Here is a 20751-nt window from a genome sequence, read left to right on the forward strand (position 1 = left end):
TTTAATAGAATAATTTTACTCTGAATTAACGAATAAATGAAACTCGTGACACCGGTGTGTCCGTCGAGCTGCTCGTGCCCGTGAGTCCGTGCGCGCGCGTGTCGGGAGCGCGCTGCGAGGCGGGTCTCAGTCATCATGGCGGAGGGGGAGCTGGACGTGGATTCTCTGATCTCCAGACTGCTGGAGGGTGAGTGAGTGGCCTTCATCTTCATCTTCATCCTCTTCTTCATGTTCGCGCTGACTCTGAGCGTCGAGTTTGGCGGGTTTTTACTCGATCGTTCGCGCGGTTTCTGGCCTGTGTTTGCGCGCGGCCTGCGACAACAAACCGACGAAAACAAGCACGAGCGACATTTCTGAGGAAACCGCGGTCACTGTGAAAACAGACCAGATACTAGTCCGTTATATCCGGTCATTCAGCGTCGCGAGGAAGCGGATAATATCGGTGAAGATGCGCGAGCCGAGTGTAAATAACGTACTTACCATGTTCCGTACAGATGCCGTTTTAGCGCCGATCGCTGAAGAAATACTTCCAGGTCGTACATAAACTATATCTGTGTTTCCCTATAATCCAATTTCTAATCCAGACAGAGACCCACCCGCTGTTAGTTCAGTGAGATCTGAGTTAGGTGCTCCACTGCGCGAGATGCACCTCGAGACAACTACAGAAATGAATATCTCACTTGCATTCACAGATATATAAATATATATCTGTGAAAATATAATTATATATAGATAGGTATATTAGAGAGGAATAAGCAGGACAGCTATAAAGCGTGGAGCAAACTTGTCAATCCATCTTGATGAATGCTGCAGAGGAACGTAAACAAGTGAACTCTGACCAATAAGAGGACAGCTTTACTCACATGTGACTTGCATAAACACAGTTTAGTACGCTTTGCAATGTTGCTGTGTGAAAGCAAACCGAACCAAGAAGAAAATGTAACAAATTAATCCCTGTTTCGGAACAAAGCAAACGATCTACAGCCCTGAAAGCACCCTAATAAAGCCCTGAAAGCGCCCTAATAAAGCTCTGAAAGCGCCCTAATAAAGCCCTGAAAGCGCCCTAATAAAGCTCTGAAAGCGCCCTAATAAAGCCCTGAAAGCGCCCTAATAAAGCTCTGAAAGCGCCCTAATAACGCTCTGAAAGCACCCTAATAAAGCTCTGAAAGCGCCCTAATAAAGCTCTGAAAGCGCCCTAATAAAGCCCTGAAAGCGCCCTAATAACGCTCTGAAAGCGCCCTAATAAAGCTCTGAAAGCGCCCTAATAAAGCCCTGAAAGCGCCCTAATAAAGCCCTGAAAGCGCCCTAATAAAGCCCTGAAAGCGCCCTAATAAAGCCCTGAAAGCGCCCTAATAAAGCCCTGAAAGCGCCCTAATAAAGCCCTGAAAGCGCCCTAATAAAGCCCTGAAAGCGCCCTAATAAAGCCCTGAAAGCGCCCTAATAAAGCCCTGAAAGCGCCCTAATAAAGCCCTGAAAGCGCCCTAATAAAGCTCTGAAAGCGCCCTAATAAAGCCCTGAAAGCGCCCTAATAAAGCCCTGAAAGCGCCCTAATAAAGCCCTGAAAGCGCCCTAATAAAGCCCTGAAAGCGCCCTAATAACACTCTGAAAGCGCCCTAATAAAGCCCTGAAAGCGCCCTAATAAAGCCCTGAAAGCGCCCTAATAAAGCCCTGAAAGCGCCCTAATAAAGCCCTGAAAGCGCCCTAATAAAGCCCTGAAAGCGCCCTAATAAAGCCCTGAAAGCGCCCTAATAAAGCCCTGAAAGCGCCCTAATAAAGCTCTGAAAGCGCCCTAATAAAGCCCTGAAAGCGCCCTAATAAAGCCCTGAAAGCGCCCTAATAAAGCTCTGAAAGCGCCCTAATAAAGCCCTGAAAGCGCCCTAATAAAGCCCTGAAAGCGCCCTAATAAAGCCCTGAAAGCGCCCTAATAAAGCCCTGAAAGCGCCCTAATAAAGCCCTGAAAGCGCCCTAATAAAGCCCTGAAAGCGCCCTAATAAAGCCCTGAAAGCGCCCTAATAACACTCTGAAAGCACCCTAATAAAGCCCTGAAAGCGCCCTAATAAAGCCCTGAAAGCGCCCTAATAAAGCCCTGAAAGCGCCCTAATAAAGCCCTGAAAGCGCCCTAATAAAGCCCTGAAAGCGCCCTAATAACACTCTGAAAGCACCCTAATAAAGCCCTGAAAGCGCCCTAATAAAGCCCTGAAAGCGCCCTAATAAAGCCCTGAAAGCGCCCTAATAAAGCCCTGAAAGCGCCCTAATAAAGCCCTGAAAGCGCCCGATGTATTATTGCAAAAATGATGGCGTATTTAATTTGTTTCCCCTGATGTCCTGAAGCACGCTTCCGCTCTCCGCATAAACGATTGGATATGCGCCTAATAGCACACATTTATCTAGCTTAAATGTAACATTGTGATATGCTTTAAGTATTTTATGTCTATAGATTTTATTTTCGGCAAGTCGTAATTACAACATTGTATGACATTTAGCCCTTTCACACATACAGACTTTTCCAGAAAATTACCGGGAAATTGCCGTAAAGAGATCATGTGCGAACAGGACCTTTTCAAAAATACCGGTAAATTCGTTCCAGCAGTTTACCGGTATGAGAAGTTGTAACATTACCAGTAAATTGCTGGATGTGTGTGAATGCAGAAGGAAAATGACCGGTATGAGCACGTACGCGTTCAGAACGCGCTGACGTAAGACTCTACTCCGGGCCAATCATCACCTTCTGACACAGATGATGCGTTCACTCCACACTTCCCCATGTATCCGCACATGTCCGTCGCTCAGACCTCTGCATTTGTGTAAACATAAGTTGTTTTTTTTTTTCAACTGTTCACATTTACTTAAGAAAAAACCTGGATACTCGCCAGGACAGCCATTTTGTGTGTATTTGGCCACTTAAGTTCAACATCAAACTACGTAAAATAACTCCATATGATGCTGGCTATAGGCGGCTTTAGATGTGACTGTGAGCGCTCAGCCTCTGGAGCGTGCGAGTACTGATTGGCTTAAAAAGACATGCACTTTATACATTTTTGTGACGATGCAACAATGACCCGATTAAGCAAGTTACAATTCTGTCCTGAAATGCGAGCGCAAGTCTTGGGTCGGTGTGCAGCAGCTCGTTGCAGACGAGATGTGATGTGAAGCTGCTTTGAGAGTGAAAGAGAGAGCGTCCAGCTGAATCACTCACGCTGTTTTCAAATGACTGATTTAATCTGCTAGTGTGTGTGGATTTATTTACTCATATAACCTACTTGCTATCTTGAATAAATGTTTGCAGGAATTTCCCTCATTATAAACTTGAAAGCTGCGGGGATGAGTAAAACTATGTAATATACACACAATCCCCCACGAAAGTCTGGACATGATTAATTATAACTAAAATTAGAAATAAAATGTCATTATTTTTTAGTGTTTTTTTCCCCCTGGCCTGGAAATCGCTGTTTTCAAAATGTAATAAAAGCGACTGATGCAGGCTGTTAATCACTTAAGCTGGCCACCAGTGTGATCGGCTGAATGCTGCGATACCTCTCCCTCCTCTAATCACATGCTGGATCCATCACCCCGCTTTGTTCCGGGACCTCGACATGTTCAAATTAAGCAGTCGACTGTTACGATGTCTCTGGGACAAAAGCAGCTGCATGAATGCAAAAGTTTGAAACAAAAATGAAACGTCAACAAAAAGACTGACCGCATATACCCCTCCATGTTTACAAATACAAGCGCAGCCGTTGGAGGTTAATGATGTCACAGAATTTACCAGCATTTTGAATGGATGTGTGAATGGTGCTTTTCCGGAAAAAAGACGGAATGTCGTTGCCTGTGTGAACAGCGCATTTTTGAATTTACCGGTAAAAGTCGGCCAGCAATTTACTGGTATTACTGTGTGAAAGGGGCTATTGTCTCATTTGATGCTCATAAGTTTCTTCATATTGCGTTAGTATCTGATAAAACCAAATCAGTAAAAGAATAAAAATTGCACTACGAAAGATCTCCATGATTAGCCTGTTTGTGCACTTCCTGTTTTCCCTGCTTGAGAGTTTCTGTCCAATGAACGGATGAGCTTAGCACACGTGTGGTTTTGTTTACAAAACTAAAAAGGGCAATGTGAAAGCGAACTGCACCAAACAAAAAAACTAAATCAACATTGTATTTGGTCTGGACCAAAGCGAGTGAACTAGCGGACTTTCCTGGTGCGAATACACCCTTAGCTTCAATCTTTCTGAAAAGCCTGTGGTGATCTGTGCCTTGTTTGTAAATGAATCCATGGTAAAATAAAGTGAACGAAGGACCGAGTTCTTACTGACACGGTCTGGATCTTCATTAAAAATAAAGTTAATCTAATCGTTCCTAATGTTGGGATCAGAGGGAAGGTGATGCAAAGACAAAATGGCGTTGCACAGCGTCTTGTTGTCTTTGGAGGCGTCTTTATCGTTAGGTTTCTGTATAGACCTGCTTCTGTATAGACCTGTAGAATTGGTGGGCGGGGCTAAACGGCAGTGCTGTAGAAGCAGGCGTTGATCTTCTGTGGAGGCGGCGCTTATTCACACTATTACATCATAGTGTAGTCAACATTTGAAGTGGATCAAAAAACAGTTTTTAGACTAACGAGAAAGTGTTGAGTTCTGAAATAGGAGTCGACCGATTATCGACCTGGCCGATTATTGGCACCGATATCAAGCATTTTTATGATAATCGGTATCGGTCATTTTCAAAACCGATGTGCCGATAAAATTATTTAATTTTGAAACGCGCTATTTGGCTCTGATGCAGCCTGTGGGAACTCACCACTCTGTGGCCTAGAGCAGTCTCCGCCCACCGCGCATCTGATTTGTTGAGAGTCAGGAGTCCGACCAATCAACGTGGAAGACTAAAGCCGCTCTCACACCGAAAGCGCTTGCTAACTGGTGCTGCTTCATCACGCATCAGTTATCAAAGGCAGCATCTGCCATGTCACTAAATGAGGACATAAATACATGAACATCATCCCCAGAACTGCTCTGAGGGTTACTTCATGAGCATTTGACTGTTTCATTTGAGTAAAACGATCGTCATATCATAAATAGGCTACAGAAACTTAAGAGGTCCTCATGGCAACCCGTCAAAATAAAAGTTCGGTTTATTTACTAATGCTACTACAATTATTACAACTTTTGCTTAAAAGAACAATCACACAATACGCTATTTCTTCCATGATTTAATTTTAATAGTAAACACATTTGTTTGCCAAAAAATGGAGTTCAACTCTCATTTGATTAAAAGATCAATTAAATTAATGTTTTATGCCTTCATTTGCACTGCACTGTAAATGAAAACTAATGGAAATTAGTCACATAGGCCAAGATTAAGATACTGTCACATAGGCCAAGATTAAGTTACTGTCACATAGGCCAAGATTAGGATGACGGAAATTGGGACATTTCAATAGGCTATTGAACCAAGTGAGCCTATAACAGGCTATTAGTGTTATAGTTTCATTAAAATAGTTGCGGTCTTCTTCGCAACTTCTACAATGGAGCTATGAAGACAATTAAATTATTTACACTTATTATATACATTGCGCTTTTTAAATTAATCAAGTGATGTGCATTAGATGATGAATTGAATAGTCACCTCTTGTAGGTTATGATTTAGTCAACCGAAAATAATTAATGAAGAATTATGAGAGGTTATGCTATTACACATACATTTCTAACATGTAAATTATTGAAGCCAAATACTTACATTTCCCCAAGCTGTTTAGCTTTAGTATTTAGTATTCATAGGCTTAATCATGAAGCATACAGTGGCCCCACTTTTAACTCTCTCTTTATATATTACCCTTATTGTAGATGGATGCACGGAGGAAGACAAGAGTAAGAAGTGCAACCAACACTAGGGAAGGCCATTTTTATCAGAGCCCTTGTTATTCTTAATTTTGACATTCGTTTTAATGTTTACACCAGACATGTATATCGGTTCAATATATCGGTTATCGGTCTACTTGGTCTGTAATAATCGGCATCGGCCCTGAAAAACACATATCGGTTGACCCCTACTCTGAAACTTACAATAACCTCTTATATGTCAAAAGATCAAGGGATTTTGGCCTGTGTTTAAATATTCTGAATGAGTTTCGGCTCTACAGCTCTTGATTCTGCTTTATATATTTTATTTTATTAGCCTAAGCGTTACTGTTGCTCCTCACATCATACTTTTCATCATATTGCCTTAGCTTATAATTATATTTCTATAATGCATTTAGTATGTTACGCATAACTATAAAAAGTAATGAAACCTACAGTTAAACTCTGGTTTGTTTACAGTGTGTGTGTGTTCTTGCTTGCTTTGATTTTTAGGATCTGAGGTAAATTGTTTCTTTCAATATGGATATTAAAGTCATGCACAATGATAATCAAACTCAAATTAAACCCTTTTAACATTTTACTAGTCACATGAAACCTAAATCCAGTCCGTGTCTCTGAGTCATGGCGAGATCGGAAGAAAACCCAGATTAAAACAGTAAAGATGCGGTTTCTTGTGTCTGGTTTGAGGCGTGTGAAGCAGCCAATCAGAATGCAGCGTGTGTGTAATAAACATCAGATGGTCAGGGCTGTGTGTCGTGCCCATATAAGGGCTTGTGTGTGTGTGTCGCGCCCATATAAAGTCATGAGTGTGAGTCTGAGGAGTTATCTGTTCAGTCACACACACACACACACACACACAGGCTGTTCTCAAACAGGTTGTGTGTGTGTTTCTGGTCCGACTGGCTCCTCCAGATGTGTGTGTTTGAGCGTCTGAAGCTCTTCTGTGTTTCTATATTGAGAGATCGATCTGTCAGCTGATATTTCGAGATCAGCAGCATCTTTTAATGTCTTTTTCATTTTCTTCTTTTGCTTTGCTATTATTTATAATAATTATTATAATATCATTTGTGATGTTGCTTAATTATTTTGAGTCATTTCTTTTAAATCACTATTCTGCTGTTTTATTAAAAGGCATTGCAGTTGAGTTCATACAGCATTAACAATTTAATAGCGGTTTATTTAAACAGAAAATATAACATTTGCTTAAATTGCAATAAAATATTTGATTGACTAAAGGGCTGCAATACAGAGAAGCACAGCATAATAACAGTTAAAGTGACACAAACACTCAGGTTCAGAGCATTATTTGTGTGGTGAGGTGGATCTTGGCAAGGCAAGGTTATTTATAGGACATCTCATACACCGTGGTAATTCAAAGTGCTTTACATAAAAGGAAGTGAAATAGTCATTAAAAATAATAATCACAGCAATAAAAACAAGGAATTTAAAAAATAATAATAAAAACAAGGGATTTTAAAATGATATAGAAATTGATTTAAAATGAATTTAAAACAGTTAAGGATAGAGAAAGATTGTACATAAAACAGTGCAGTCAGTTGGGACGGAGCACAGAGCTCATTCAACAAATGCACAGTTAAACAGATGAGTTTTGAGTCTTGGTTTAAATGTGGCTAATGTTTTAGCACATCTGATCTCTTGCGGGCGGCATAATAGCTAAAAGCAGACTCCCCTTGTTTTGTGTGAACCCTTGGTGTTTCTAACTGACTCGATCCTAATGATCTGAGTGGTCTGTTCGGTTTATATTCAGTGAGCATATCTGCCATGTATTTAGGTCCTGGGCCATTGAGTGACTTATAAACAAGTAAAATAACTTTTGCATTGCCGAAGTGTTTCACAGCCGTGGACTGAGTGAATGTGAACGCTGCTGTGTTTCAGTGCGAGGATGCCGTCCAGGGAAGATCGTGCAGATGACGGAGGCAGAGGTTCGGGGTTTGTGCATTAAATCACGCGAGATCTTCCTCAGCCAGCCAATCCTGCTGGAGCTGGAGGCTCCGCTCAAGATCTGCGGTGAGTCTCACACACACACACACTCATAACACACACACTCTCTCTCACACACACCAGTAGGGCTGTGCGATTAATCGAATCGCAGTCGCGATTTGAGACGTTGCGTTTTGCTAATCGCAAAGCCTGCGATGTGGATGTGATATTACTCTGTTCCAGAGCATATGCACGACTGCCAGCCTTGAGTGACAGTCTCACTAACAACAGAGTGAGAACACCTCCGTTATAATAATAATATGTGTTCAGGTTTATTTTGTTCAGTACACAAAGTAGCATGAACTTATAGCAAGGAATGAAGCAGATAGTCCTTTTTTTGTCCACAAGTCAATGCCTATAGATATGTTCCTGACAGCAGAAACTCATCTTCATATTGTTTGTCAATCATTGCTTATTTTACTTTTCTTTGGTACAGTCAGCCTCCTATCTACTGTTTCCATCATTAAGATAAAGTCCTCCTCTTCGATCATCGTGACAGGTAATCCTTACGGTGCGTTCACACCAGACGCGAATGAAGCATTAAGCTTGAGTGATTTACATGTAAAGTCAATGCAAAGATGTGAAAAGACATCCTGCGGCGTGATTTGCGTGAATCGAGTGTTTCGGGCGTTTGATGTGTGTAACAAGTGATTCGCGCGATTCACGAAAGTTGAAAAATATGAACTTTGGTGGATATTCGCGCCTCGTTAACCAATCAGGAGCTTGCTCTAGTAGTGACGTGATTACGAGCGGAGGCAGAAATCAAAACAGCAATAGAGGACAAAATCATCGTCCTGTATGTGGATACCTGGAGCTGTACCATAGAACAAAGATTACCTGTTAGATTTACCCAAAACTAATTATATCTTATGTTTATCCACTACAGAGACATCAGAGCCAGCGGCAAATGTCAGAAGGACTAGCCGAGGTTATGCTCCTCTCTTCGGGATACCTGAGCACTAATTATCATTAATTATAATGATTATAAGTAGATATAGCTTCAAAACATACTAGCAAATATAAAGTAATAAAGGGGGGCAAAGACAATTTCAAGTGATAAACAAAGAGCACTTTCAGTATCTGGGAGTGCTTTAAGTATAGAAAGTTTATAGATAATCAGTTGTTTTTCTTTTTTTCCTCAACATTATTGCCGTTTGATTATTATTGATGAGATCATAGCTTTAATATAGACTGCATTCACACTAATGCACAGATCTATTTCAACATGTTTTGTCTTGTTCTGAAAACACTGTTTACATCAATTTCATATCATAGAAATAGATGCAAGTGCATTTAACCGCAGCAGCGATCGAGCTTCAGGACAAACAAACACAAAGTGCACGCGAAAGTCTGTCAGTATGTGAGATTTTCTAATCCGTACTGCACTCCAAACGGCAGAAATGAACGCATATGTGAAGTAAAAGACTAATATAACAGCGAGTGGAAGCGCTAGCAGTGCACATGTGTCTCAGCACATATTCTGAGCAATGAAGCCCGCCGCGTTTGTCTCTAATGGTGTTTCCACTACAGCGTCAAATCTGCTCTCAACACCAAGCTCACAATATTATTTATGCTGTTATAACTGTGCAGTCTAAATGCATTGGTGCTCCAGGGTCAGGTTTCTATGAGTGAGAAACAGCAATGCTAACGCGCTCCTCGTCCTCAGGCGACATCCACGGCCAGTACACGGACCTGCTGCGGCTCTTCGAGTACGGCGGCTTCCCTCCGGAGGCCAACTATCTGTTCCTGGGCGATTACGTGGACCGAGGGAAGCAGTCGCTGGAGACCATCTGCCTGCTGCTGGCCTACAAGATCAAGTACCCCGAGAACTTCTTCCTGCTCCGCGGGAACCACGAGTGCGCCTCCATCAACCGCATCTACGGCTTCTACGACGAGTGTGAGTCAGAAGCACAGAATACACACCGCTGCACTGACTTCTGCTATGAACAACTCTTCTGCAGCATGAAGAGCTTTTCCAGTGCTTTGTTGTGGGAATAAATGTGGCATGGATTTCCCTACAAAATAAAAATAAGAAAGAAATATATTTTGCTTAAGGAAAACTAAGGCTATTTTTAGAATCGCTTTTTCTTTCTCACATAACTTAATGACAAATAAGCGCATTTAAACTCTCCAAATTCACATTATTACCAGAAAATCTGGTTCCTGTAAGAAACAGCCTGGCCTGAATGTGTCGTATTTCATCACAGCATCGACAGAAAAACAAATGACACTTTCATAAAGAAAACTGATTTTTGCATTTCGACATTATCTTCATGACAATTAAGAGCATAATCATCACTGAAATGTAAAAAAAGTGATTTGTAAATCGTGTTTATTCATAATGGCAGTATTTGCTGCACTGACCGTAATGATGATGATGATAAAGACGACAAGTTTTGTCTAGTGTGCATCTGAAATATCATTTATAACTTTTTGTTAATTGTATACCTTGTATAATTAATTCAGAGATTGATCTTGATGCTGGCATGGCATTTAAGAGTGAATGAATAAATCAAGACAATGATAAATTGTATTTATTGAAATTGTGTATATATAAATTGTATGCTTCGCATGACAATAATGAGAAAGTAGAAGAAATCTTACTGTCTCTAAAGTTTGTTGATAAATGCTCATGTCTTGCAGTAATGCGACGGTGTCCTGTGTCTGTGTGTGATGTGTTGTTTTTCCTGCAGGCAAGCGCAGGTTCAACATCAAGCTGTGGAAGACGTTCACCGACTGCTTCAACTGTCTGCCGATCGCCGCTATCGTGGACGAGAAGATCTTCTGCTGCCACGGAGGCAGGTTTAGCAGACGAGCATCACACCCGTCACACTGCACCAGTTTAGCACGATTTTTCACTCGCAGTCAGGTGTTGATAAATCACCGACAAATACCTGAAATCAGAGGCAAATCAGTGCTGGTTCACGCGAGTGACAATCTGAAGAGAATTCACAATCCTGCTGTGTGAATGACTTCTGACTGAAACAGGCATTGGTGATGACCTACAGCCAATGAGAGCGCAAGATACAGGGCAGCGGGAAGTTCGGGGAGGACTTTTTTTGTTTTTTTCGAAGCGATTAGCCGTTTACAAACCGTGCCTACATTTGCATTAGAATATACAGAACAGGTAGGCTAGATGAAGATGAAGAAGGGGCTAGGGTTTTTCCTGTAAATAATATTCTTCTATAAAGGACAAAATAATTATTCTTTGTCATCACTTTGAGGGCTTTTATAGGCTATAAGAAATAAACTCACTTAAATAAAATGCGCAAAACATTGGTTTCACTTTCAAGTAGGCTACTCAGAGTTGTGTATATACAAATTTCCCAGCAGAGGTATGTTTGTTAAGTCGTCTTTGTTAATGATTGTGTGTTTGGGTAGGACTCATAGACCAGCGTGATCTTGCGTTATTACCTTCTCGAGTGTGTTTGGCTGTAGTTTGCGGAGCAGACAGAGTTGTTGGCGATTCTTCCTCTTGTAAAGTCATGCAGTGTGACCTCCTGTCACCGATCCATCGTGTTACACAGCAGCAGCTGACTGCTGTCCCAGAGAGTCCTGCAGCGTGAAAGCAACGCTGATCCGGTGGAACATCATGCAGTGTGAACTCGGCATAACACTCCTGTGTTTCTCTTCTGAAGGGCTTTCTCCAGATCTCCAGTCGATGGAGCAGATCAGACGCATCATGAGACCCACGGACGTACCTGACACAGGTGACACACACACTCTCACACACACACACACTCACACGCTGCTGAGCTTGGATCAGTCCTGATGTGTGTGTGTGTGTGTCTCTGTGTGTGTGTGTCGTCTCTGTGCGTGTGTGTGTACGTGTCTGTGCATGTCTCTGTGTGTCGTCTCTATGTATGTACGTGTCTGTGTGTGTCTCTGTGTGTGCGTCTCTGTGTGTGTGTGTGTGTGTGTGTGTGTGTGTGCGCGCGCGTCTCTCTGTCTGTGTTCCAGGGCTGCTGTGTGATCTGCTGTGGTCAGATCCTGATAAGGATGTTCAGGGTTGGGGAGAGAATGACCGTGGAGTGTCCTTCACCTTCGGAGCAGATGTGGTCAGTAAATTCCTGAACCGTCACGATCTGGATCTCATCTGCCGCGCGCATCAGGTGACTAAACTCCTCTGTCAGGGTTTGAGAAGTCAGACCTGTAAGGTTTAGTTTGAGCTTGAGAGGTTTGTGATCAGAAACGACACGCATCAGTGCAGCGTGAGAACTCTGTTATAGACAGCGCTGACGCAGAAAACCTGAAGCAGTAAGGATGCCACCATGTTGTGGCAGATGCAGTTTAATGTCATTACATTATTCATTTCTGGGTTTCTACAGCCTTTCAAGAGAAGTTCAAGCACGTTTCAATTACTTTCAAGTATTCACACTAGTATTTCCAGCACCGTAAAGCACTAAAATGCTTAAAGTAAATTTTGGTCATCCCACTAACTTTTTTTTTGTGGTAAACAAACACTTGTGTAAAATAAAAAAACGACTTAAAATTACCACTGTAACCAGCAGAGGAGCACCTATAAGCTTACTAGTCACTCATATACACTTAATTTTGAGATTATAAAATATCAGATCATCAAGAAATCAAATTTTGTCAAAGTTTTGTACGTTTTTTGTGTATGAAGTAAGAAAAGTCTCAAAATGCCTTGAAAAACTAACTTTTCCATTGCGACTGAATCACGCAAGTGAAGAGCTCCTTTCAGAAGATGTGGGTCAGTTCAGTGTAATACTATAGAAGATTAATAGTACATTTGACACAAGTAGTAGCTTAGATTCTGCGCTTGTTGTTAATGAGAGTAAATGTTGTGTGTTTCACACCTCAAGCTTGGTGCTTCACTGTCAAATGTGTATTACTGAGAAACATTCGTAATATTATGAGTAACTGCGGTGGTTTTGGGCTGGTTTAAGGCGCTCTGCTGTTGTTCTGCAGGTGGTTGAGGACGGTTACGAGTTCTTTGCCAAACGCCAGCTGGTCACGTTGTTCTCGGCGCCCAATTACTGCGGAGAGTTCGACAACGCTGGAGGAATGATGAGCGTCGACGAGACCCTGATGTGCTCCTTCCAGGTCACAAATCTCCACCTCCGCGTCACATGACTCCACCTCCATAATCACATGACTCCACCGTCACATGACAAATTATGATTTCTGCATCATCTGAGAGCTGAATAAATAATCTTTTCATTGATGTATGGTTTGTTATGATTGGACAATATTTGTCTGAGATACAACTATCTGAAAATCTGGAATCTGAGGGAGCAAAAAAATCTAAATATTGAGAAAATCTCCTTTAAAGTTGTTCAAATGAAGTTCTTAGCAATGCATATTACTAATCAAAAATGAAGTTTTGATACACTTACGGTAGGAAATTCACTAAATATCTTCATGGAACATGATCTTAATATCCTAATGATTTTTGTCATAAAAGAGAAATGTATAATTTTGATCCATACAATGTATTGTTGGCTATTGCTACAGATATACCTGTGTTACTCATGACTGCTTTTGTGCTGCAGGGACATATATAAGCTGTAATGCATCAAATAAATGTTGCTGGGTTTTTTTGGCCCATTATGATTTTTGCATTTTGACGAGATGTCATGACCGTTAAGACCGCTCTCGTTACTGAAATGCTAGAACTGTACGTTTGTAAATGGTCTCTACTCGTGATTGTTGTCAGAGGTGAAAGTGCTGAAGTTTGGCTGCTGTTTTCTCAGATCCTGAAGCCGTCGGAGAAGAAGGCGAAGTATCAGTACGGCGGGATGAACTCCGGGCGACCCGTGACTCCGCCCAGAACGGCCACACCCCCTAAGAAGCGGTGAAGGGGCGGAGCCACCATCGGCATGAAGACCGTCTTGAAAACACACACGATGTAGTTAAAGAAACCACACGTATTGTTTCTGTTGACGCGCATTTTAGTTTGGTTTGGTTTGATTTAGCGTCTGTAAGCGTCACGTTTCGCAGTGTTTGAACTCTTGCTCTCTCACACACTAGCTGTTTTTCTAGCTCATCATTTCACTCTTCAGGCCTGTTCCAGTCCAACAGGTTCATAACATCTGGGTTTGCAATAAATAAAGTTTAACAAAGCTTAGTGGCGTGCCAGTATGTTTTGAAGCGTCTTCATTAGTCTGCAGACAGATCGATGTGTCCTTCACCAGCGATGAAGAAGAGGAAGACTGTATTATATGGAAACACGTTTATATGAAGAATAAAGAAATAAATGTAATTGCAACTTCTAATCGCTTTTTGTTCTTAAAGTTGCTATTACTTTTATCTTTCTATATTTTATCTAAGAATTGCAAGAAAGAAAAAAGTGAATGTGGCTGAGTTTGTTTTACAATTCTGCTTTTTTTTTTTTTTGCTCAGAATCAATAGAAAAAAAAAAATGTCTGAATTGTGATAAGTTGTATACCTTTTATTTTATTTAGTCATAAAGTTGTCTTGATTCTTGTAAGAGATCATTAAGATTCATTACACCTTGAACAACTTAAGGCAAAAGCGAATGTCCTGCTAAATCATCTCCCGGATCTCTGGCCTGAAGAAGAGCTGGAAGAACATCGAAGCATATTTATATTTAACAGGAATCTGGTGAGAGTTGATGCTCTCTCGTACAGAAACTGTCCAAGTAATCGCTTTTCCATATAGATCACTCTTAGCCATTTTATTCAAATTCATATTAAACAAATATAACATTTGTGTTTGGACCGAGTTGAGGCAGCAACACAAACTCCCGCGCAGATGCATGCTGGGAAAATCCACTGCAAATAGAATAGAAATAATAGAACATAAATCATAGAATAACTCATTTCTGGAGACTGGAGTGCGTTCAGTTGATTCCCAGCAAACTGACTATCAGAAGTCTTCCTAAAGAGGAAAAAACAGACTTTAAGTAGACAAAAATCCATAAAGAGTTGTGAAATGTGGCGAATGTAGGAGCTTTACATAAAGACTAAATCAGTTTAACCCTCTGGTTGTGCTCGGGTCAAATTGACCAGGTAAAGATTTTCTTTTCCCCGAAAATACTAGTTAATGTTATTGCATTGGACTCAAACTTACTGACTTTGTTCACATAGGGTATAAGTACTTTTTTTGTTGTTTTTAATTTCCATATTTTTCTGGGAGTTTTATTTCACCTAGTTACACTTGTGGTGTTCCCGGATAAAAATAATAAAACAAGACCACTCAAAAAAACAGGTGCTTACTCTCAGATAAATGAGGCCTACGATTAATCAGATGCACACAGAAACACAAAACCAGTCCTAAATGAAATAAAACAAGTTGACAAAAAGAATGAATCCAATATTTGGTGATAATATAGTATAAAGAGATATTTATAAGCAGTTGTTTGGAGTCTGGTCATTTTTTTTTTTTGGCTAAAGCAAAGAAGGTAGAGGCTAAAGTATGAAGGTAGATCAGTAGCAAAACTCCAGAGCTTGTTGATCTTCATATTCAAACGGCGTCCAGCTCGACTCAAGCACTCTACACAGTTTATCGTGTCGTTTAATGATGCTCTCTATATAACACACACAGTCAGCAGAGGACGCTGTTCTCCTGAAGATCGATCACAGCAGACCCTCATTATTTCACATCACTGGTGTTCAGAAGCTCTGAATGACGGAGAGATTGTTCCTGTGAACCCATGACACATTCTCAGAGATTACCCACGATGCATTGCAGTGTCACCCGCAAGATACGGCTTGTTTCTGCTCGCTTGTTAACAGTGCTTATTTCTCTCATGTTTGTTCAGCAGCCGGTGGAATAGAGACAGACTGAAGACAGGTGTGGACACGTCTCGGGAGTCTGACCACACGCTTCCGAGGAGCCCTGGGATCCCGCCGGTCATGTGACCGAGTCAGAGATGATCTGGATGAGGCGTGTTTACTGAAAAACATCCAAGTTTTGATCTTAAACCAACATTGCATTAGAATATCAATGCACTGGTTAATTTCTCTGAACTGGTTTTACTGGATGTTTGTCAAACATCAGTCGTCTGAGCCAGGATGGATTTCATCAGTTCACTGATCTCATGATCGCAGGACCCAGGCTCTTCTCGCTGTAGTGTAATTATGTTCGTGATCAGAGCTCAGGTTCACACAGAAGCTTGATTTCATGTGTTTGGAGACGTGTCTCAGTGTGTCTCTGTAACACTGGAAACATCTTCTAGTCTCTCAGAGCAACTTTAGCTCAGCTGGATGCTCGGGTTAATAGCACACACTTTTGAGTCCTGAGCTTTATTATCACAGGAGAGTAAATACATAAACACACTTAACTGCTTGAGTGTTTCCATGCACTGAAAATGAGCGCGAAACGAGATTGAAATAAAAACAGCTGGACAATCGAAAACCCTTTATCCTGCTGCATGTTCTCCGGTTTGAGAATCTCAAGCATCTCACTGTTCGTGAGGTCAAAGGTCAGCGATGACACATTAGCACAGATAAGATCAGACGCTCTGATTGGCTAACGCGGCTGATACTCATGAACACGCTGGGGCTATCACTGAACAAACACACCTGAACACACACCTACACCTACATCTACACACTCACACACACACATTATCAGAGCTTCACATCATAGATTGGCTTTGTCTGACACTTCAAACCCGACACGAAACAGTTTTCAGAGTGAAAAACAGAGCAGCAGCCGGATGAACAGAAGACACCAGGCGCGCAGATGGCACTAGGGACGTGGGGGACATGACCCCCCCCAGATTCATAGTGACCCGATCCGTCCCCCTCACTGTCTCTACCAAAGGCAACATCAGTATACAGAGGATAAATCAGGGTTTCCGCTATGTACATTAGCCTAAGTAGTGGCGGCCAGGCCACATGCATTAAGCCATTTTTGAAAACCTCTTTTGACCGCAGTGTCTGACCGAGTCCCAAAACACGTGCAGCCAATCAGCAGTAAGGGGGCGTGTCTTGTACTGATAGAGAGAAGACAGCGCTCTATTTGAGTGCACAGGACGGATATTAGCAGATCGACTATAGATAGAGAGAGATGACAGATAAAAAAAAAGAGGAAAATATCATAGAAACAAAACATTAAAAAGAAGGGTTACGATCAGGCAAGAGGTAGGACCCGTGTGAGTATAGATCGGAGCAGCTTTCCAGCGGTGCAGAGAAACTCAAGGACGCCGAGGTTGTGTTGTTTCTTTCTGATAGGAGAGTAACGTTGATTTGGCTTTGTCTCACACAACTTATCCTTGTTGGCTTTTGCTTGAATATGCTTTTGTGTCATCTTTGCGTGTTTCTGTGATTGTCGTTGCCATGGTTGTGTATGTAGGCTAGGCCACATGTGGATGCTGAGATTTTTTTTAGTTTCACTAACTTTTGAGATTTTCAATCCCACATACTCTGTTTATACTATGGAGCAGCAGTACTGAGCCAGTCCTATGAAGCTAGATTCACACTCCGGGCACAGGGTGTGTGAGTGTGTGTTCAGGTGTGTGTGTGTGTGTGAGTGTTCAGGTGTGTGAGTGTGTGTGTGTGTTCAGGTGTGTGAGAGTGTGTGTTCAGGTGTGTGTGTGTGTGAGTGTTCAGGTGTGTGAGTGTGTGTGTGTGTTCAGGTGTGTGAGAGTGTGTGTTCAGGTGTGTGTGTGTGTTCAGGTGTGTGTGTGTGTGTGTGTGTGTGAGAGTGTGTGTTCAGGTGTGTGTGTGAGTGTTTGTTCTGGTGTGTGTGTGTGTTCAGGGGTGTGTGTGTGTGTGTGTGAGTGTGTGTTCAGGTGTGTGTGTGTGTGTGTGTGAGAGTGTGTGTTCAGGTGTGTGTGTGTGTGTGTGTGTGTTCAGGTGTGTGAGAGTGTGTGTGTGAGTGTGTGTTCAGGTGTGTGTGTGTGTGTGTGTTCAGGTGTGTGAGAGTGTGTGTTCAGGTGTGTGTGTGTGTGAGTGTGTGTGTGTTCAGGTGTGTGTTCAGGTGTGTGTGTGTGTGTGTGTGCGAGTCACTAGCCCCTTTCACACAGAGATTCCAGAAAATACACAGGTAATGTGTTCCGGCAATTGTTCCCGGATCGTTTGATTTTGGTTCATTCACACTGCCAGTGATTTTCCGGAATCTGTGCGTGCGTTCACACACAACCCGTAAAGATCCCGTAAAGACACATGACGTGTATAATGCACCGCGCACCATTTCACTGAACTAGCGAACGAAAACAAAACAAAAAAAAACATAAACTGGCGAACGATTTCAGCTTCAGTGTGGATAGTGAGGAGCTCCAATCGCTGCTTCATCCCAGTTTACACATTTTTCGTTGTGTGAACTTTGATCTGCCTTCAAAACACCCGGAAAAAGAGTCGCATGATAACACGCGTCATCAGCCTTTACGGCATTGATCCGGCATTGTTCACACAGCACTCGTTCCGGGACTGAACCCGGCAATGTTACTAGGTCCCCAACCCGGAATCCATCCCGGGACGTGGTTGCGTTCACACAGAAGGCACTCCGGCAATTTTCCGAGACCAACGTGCAGTGTGAAAGGGACTACTGATTCAGAGATACTCAGATCCAGTTCAACAAGCTTCCGGATGATTGTGTTGTTTGACCAGTTCATGCAGGAGTCTGATTGCCATGTTCTTGTGATTCTGTATCTGAAGGCATTTGATTTTCAAAGCAGCTCCTTGCGTGTTTGTGCCGACAGAGAGAGAAACGAACAGCAAAGTAATGCAAAGCAGCTTGTGATGAGTATCTCATCATCATCATAATCATGTGTGTTCATATGCAAAATACGGGAGAACAGAAGCATTTTCCTAAAAACATTCCCAGAGTCTCATGATCCTCATGGAAATTCAAAGCAAACCTTTAAAGCAGCAGCAGTTTGACTGCAGATTCTCCTCAGACTGCAGGACCACTGAAACCAACCGCACAACAAACACATGAAGGTCAGCGCTGCTGGACTCTGACTCTTATAACAGCTCCATAAGCATCCATGCTTCACAGCCCAGGTCCGTCTCAAAAACGGGTTTCTAGGCGACACGTCGTCCATCAAACATGCTGCTCATGACGTAAGATGATGGAGAAAACTTAAGACGGATTAAGATGTCCTTCTGATTTACTCAGGCTTAGAAATAAAGGGTTTAAAAGGGTGCTTTGCCTTAGAAGAACCAGTTTTGATTCCCTAAAAAAACCCTTTCAGTGGCAGTTCTTAAAGAAATCACTAAATTCTTTAGTGTGATTCTTAGAGCGTTTCATAATCAGAAGAACCTTCCTCCACTATGAACAACTTATTCTGCAATGTTTCCTTTGTTCCCATGTTCCCGCCACTAGTTCGTCTCCATAGCATCAGAAAGTGATGATTTTGTTGTCTTTGACTCGACAGAAACGCTGCTTTATTCACAAATGTTTTATGTGCATAAGTTAAATTTGCATCTTTGGATGGAAACACAGCTACTGACACACAGTAAAAATACTCTTTTTTCAAACTATTTTGGTCTCTTCTAAATCAGTGCCTGAAGAATGAAAAGCCTTTATTCTTCCTTCAGAAGACATGAAATCTGTCACAAAACATTAAACTCTGGCAGCTGAACAGTCGATTGAAGTCATGTGTGCCTGCAGATGGACTCTTACACGCGGTTTATTTGCTGGGTAATAATAAGCTGTTTCTGTCCACTCTATATAGGTCTTATGTGTAGCAACTACAGTAAAACTGAAGGCAGGAGCAGGTACAGTTCTCTGATAAACCACAGATTCTCCATCACATTCATCCTGTATCTGACAGCATCTCTCCACATGATACGGACGATCTGGGTCAGGCTCAGCGTATATGAAGTGTTGTAAATATATGGTGATTTCTGAGGCGTAGTCTGACTCTGATGATGTCTGTTCTTTGCTGAAGGCCTGCGATCGGAAGGCACTGTGTGAATGAACATGTCTCAGCGCGCTCAGACTCACTCCTGCTGTATGAATGCAGCTCTTTATTTGTGTGGAAATCCTCATCTGGCAGCAGCGGAGCTCACGGTCTCTGACACACAGCAGAACAACCCAACCAACCTGTTTCAGGGATTAATGATGACTGACTGCCTCAGAGCATTGAGGAACACTGTTGTGCTATCTGGATTTAAAGCTGTCATTCTCCAGAGATTTCTGAGAATAAATGATCCTAGAGCTCCAACGCTACGACCACCAAACTCAGACCTGATGATAAAAACCCCATCGAATGTGCAAATGAGCCATGTGATCAAACTCCAGCAGTCTAAATTAGAGCTTAAACTCCCAGAATCCCGAGCTTCCTTCCCATCTAATGTTCATGCTGAAATAACAATAGAACCATCACAGAACATTATAATGGTTTCCACTACAAACACCATTAAAACTATTAAACATGGTTTCCTGCAGTGTTTTGGGACATATTCCATTAGGATTTATTGGTTTTAACAAGCCACCAATAGAAGGTGACCAATTACCAGCAGAGACCAATTACAGTTCATTACAGTTTCCATTAAAACCAATAGAGTCCCATCATAACCAGTAGAACCATTACTAATCCTGTGATGCTGTCTATTTGTTTGTTTTTCCTAGCAGGGCTATCTAATATACATGTAAGGGATGCGCTAAAACACGTTAGCATTGTGCTAAAATGGGATAGCAATGTGATAAAACATGCTGTTAAAACAGGCTAGCAGTGTGCTAAACATGCTAGCAACATGTTACAATAAATTAGCAACGTGATTAAACGTGCCAGCAATGTTCTAAAATGTCAACATGTTAATGTGCTAAAACATGCTAACAATGCATTAAATCATGTTAGCAACAAGATAAAAAGATGCTAGCAATGCTTTAAAACATACATGCTAGCAATGATAAGACATCTTCATTCTTCAGCTTTAAACTAAAGCTATTGAAACTGCTTCACTCTGAACTCCTTCAAGCTTCTTCAAAGGGTCTGGTCAGGTTTCCTCAGGTTATT

General features: G+C 41.8%; 1 protein-coding gene across 1 annotated transcript; it reads left to right on the plus strand.

Annotated features, from left to right (window-relative positions):
• The first annotated feature begins 56 nt into the window (after positions 1–56).
• On the plus strand, positions 57–15037 carry LOC306885568 (serine/threonine-protein phosphatase PP1-beta catalytic subunit). Its single transcript, XM_079442181.1, has 8 exons — positions 57–187; positions 7749–7880; positions 9520–9750; positions 10547–10651; positions 11492–11563; positions 11814–11965; positions 12786–12920; positions 13571–15037. The coding sequence occupies exons 1-8, from the start codon at positions 136–138 to the stop codon at positions 13673–13675; spliced, it is 984 nt and encodes a 327-aa protein (XP_079298307.1). The 5' UTR covers positions 57–135; the 3' UTR covers positions 13676–15037.
• The last annotated feature ends 5714 nt before the right edge of the window (positions 15038–20751 follow it).

Source organism: Barbus barbus, assembly GCF_936440315.1.
Source record: "Barbus barbus genome assembly, chromosome: 2".
Taxonomy (NCBI): domain Eukaryota; kingdom Metazoa; phylum Chordata; class Actinopteri; order Cypriniformes; family Cyprinidae; genus Barbus; species Barbus barbus.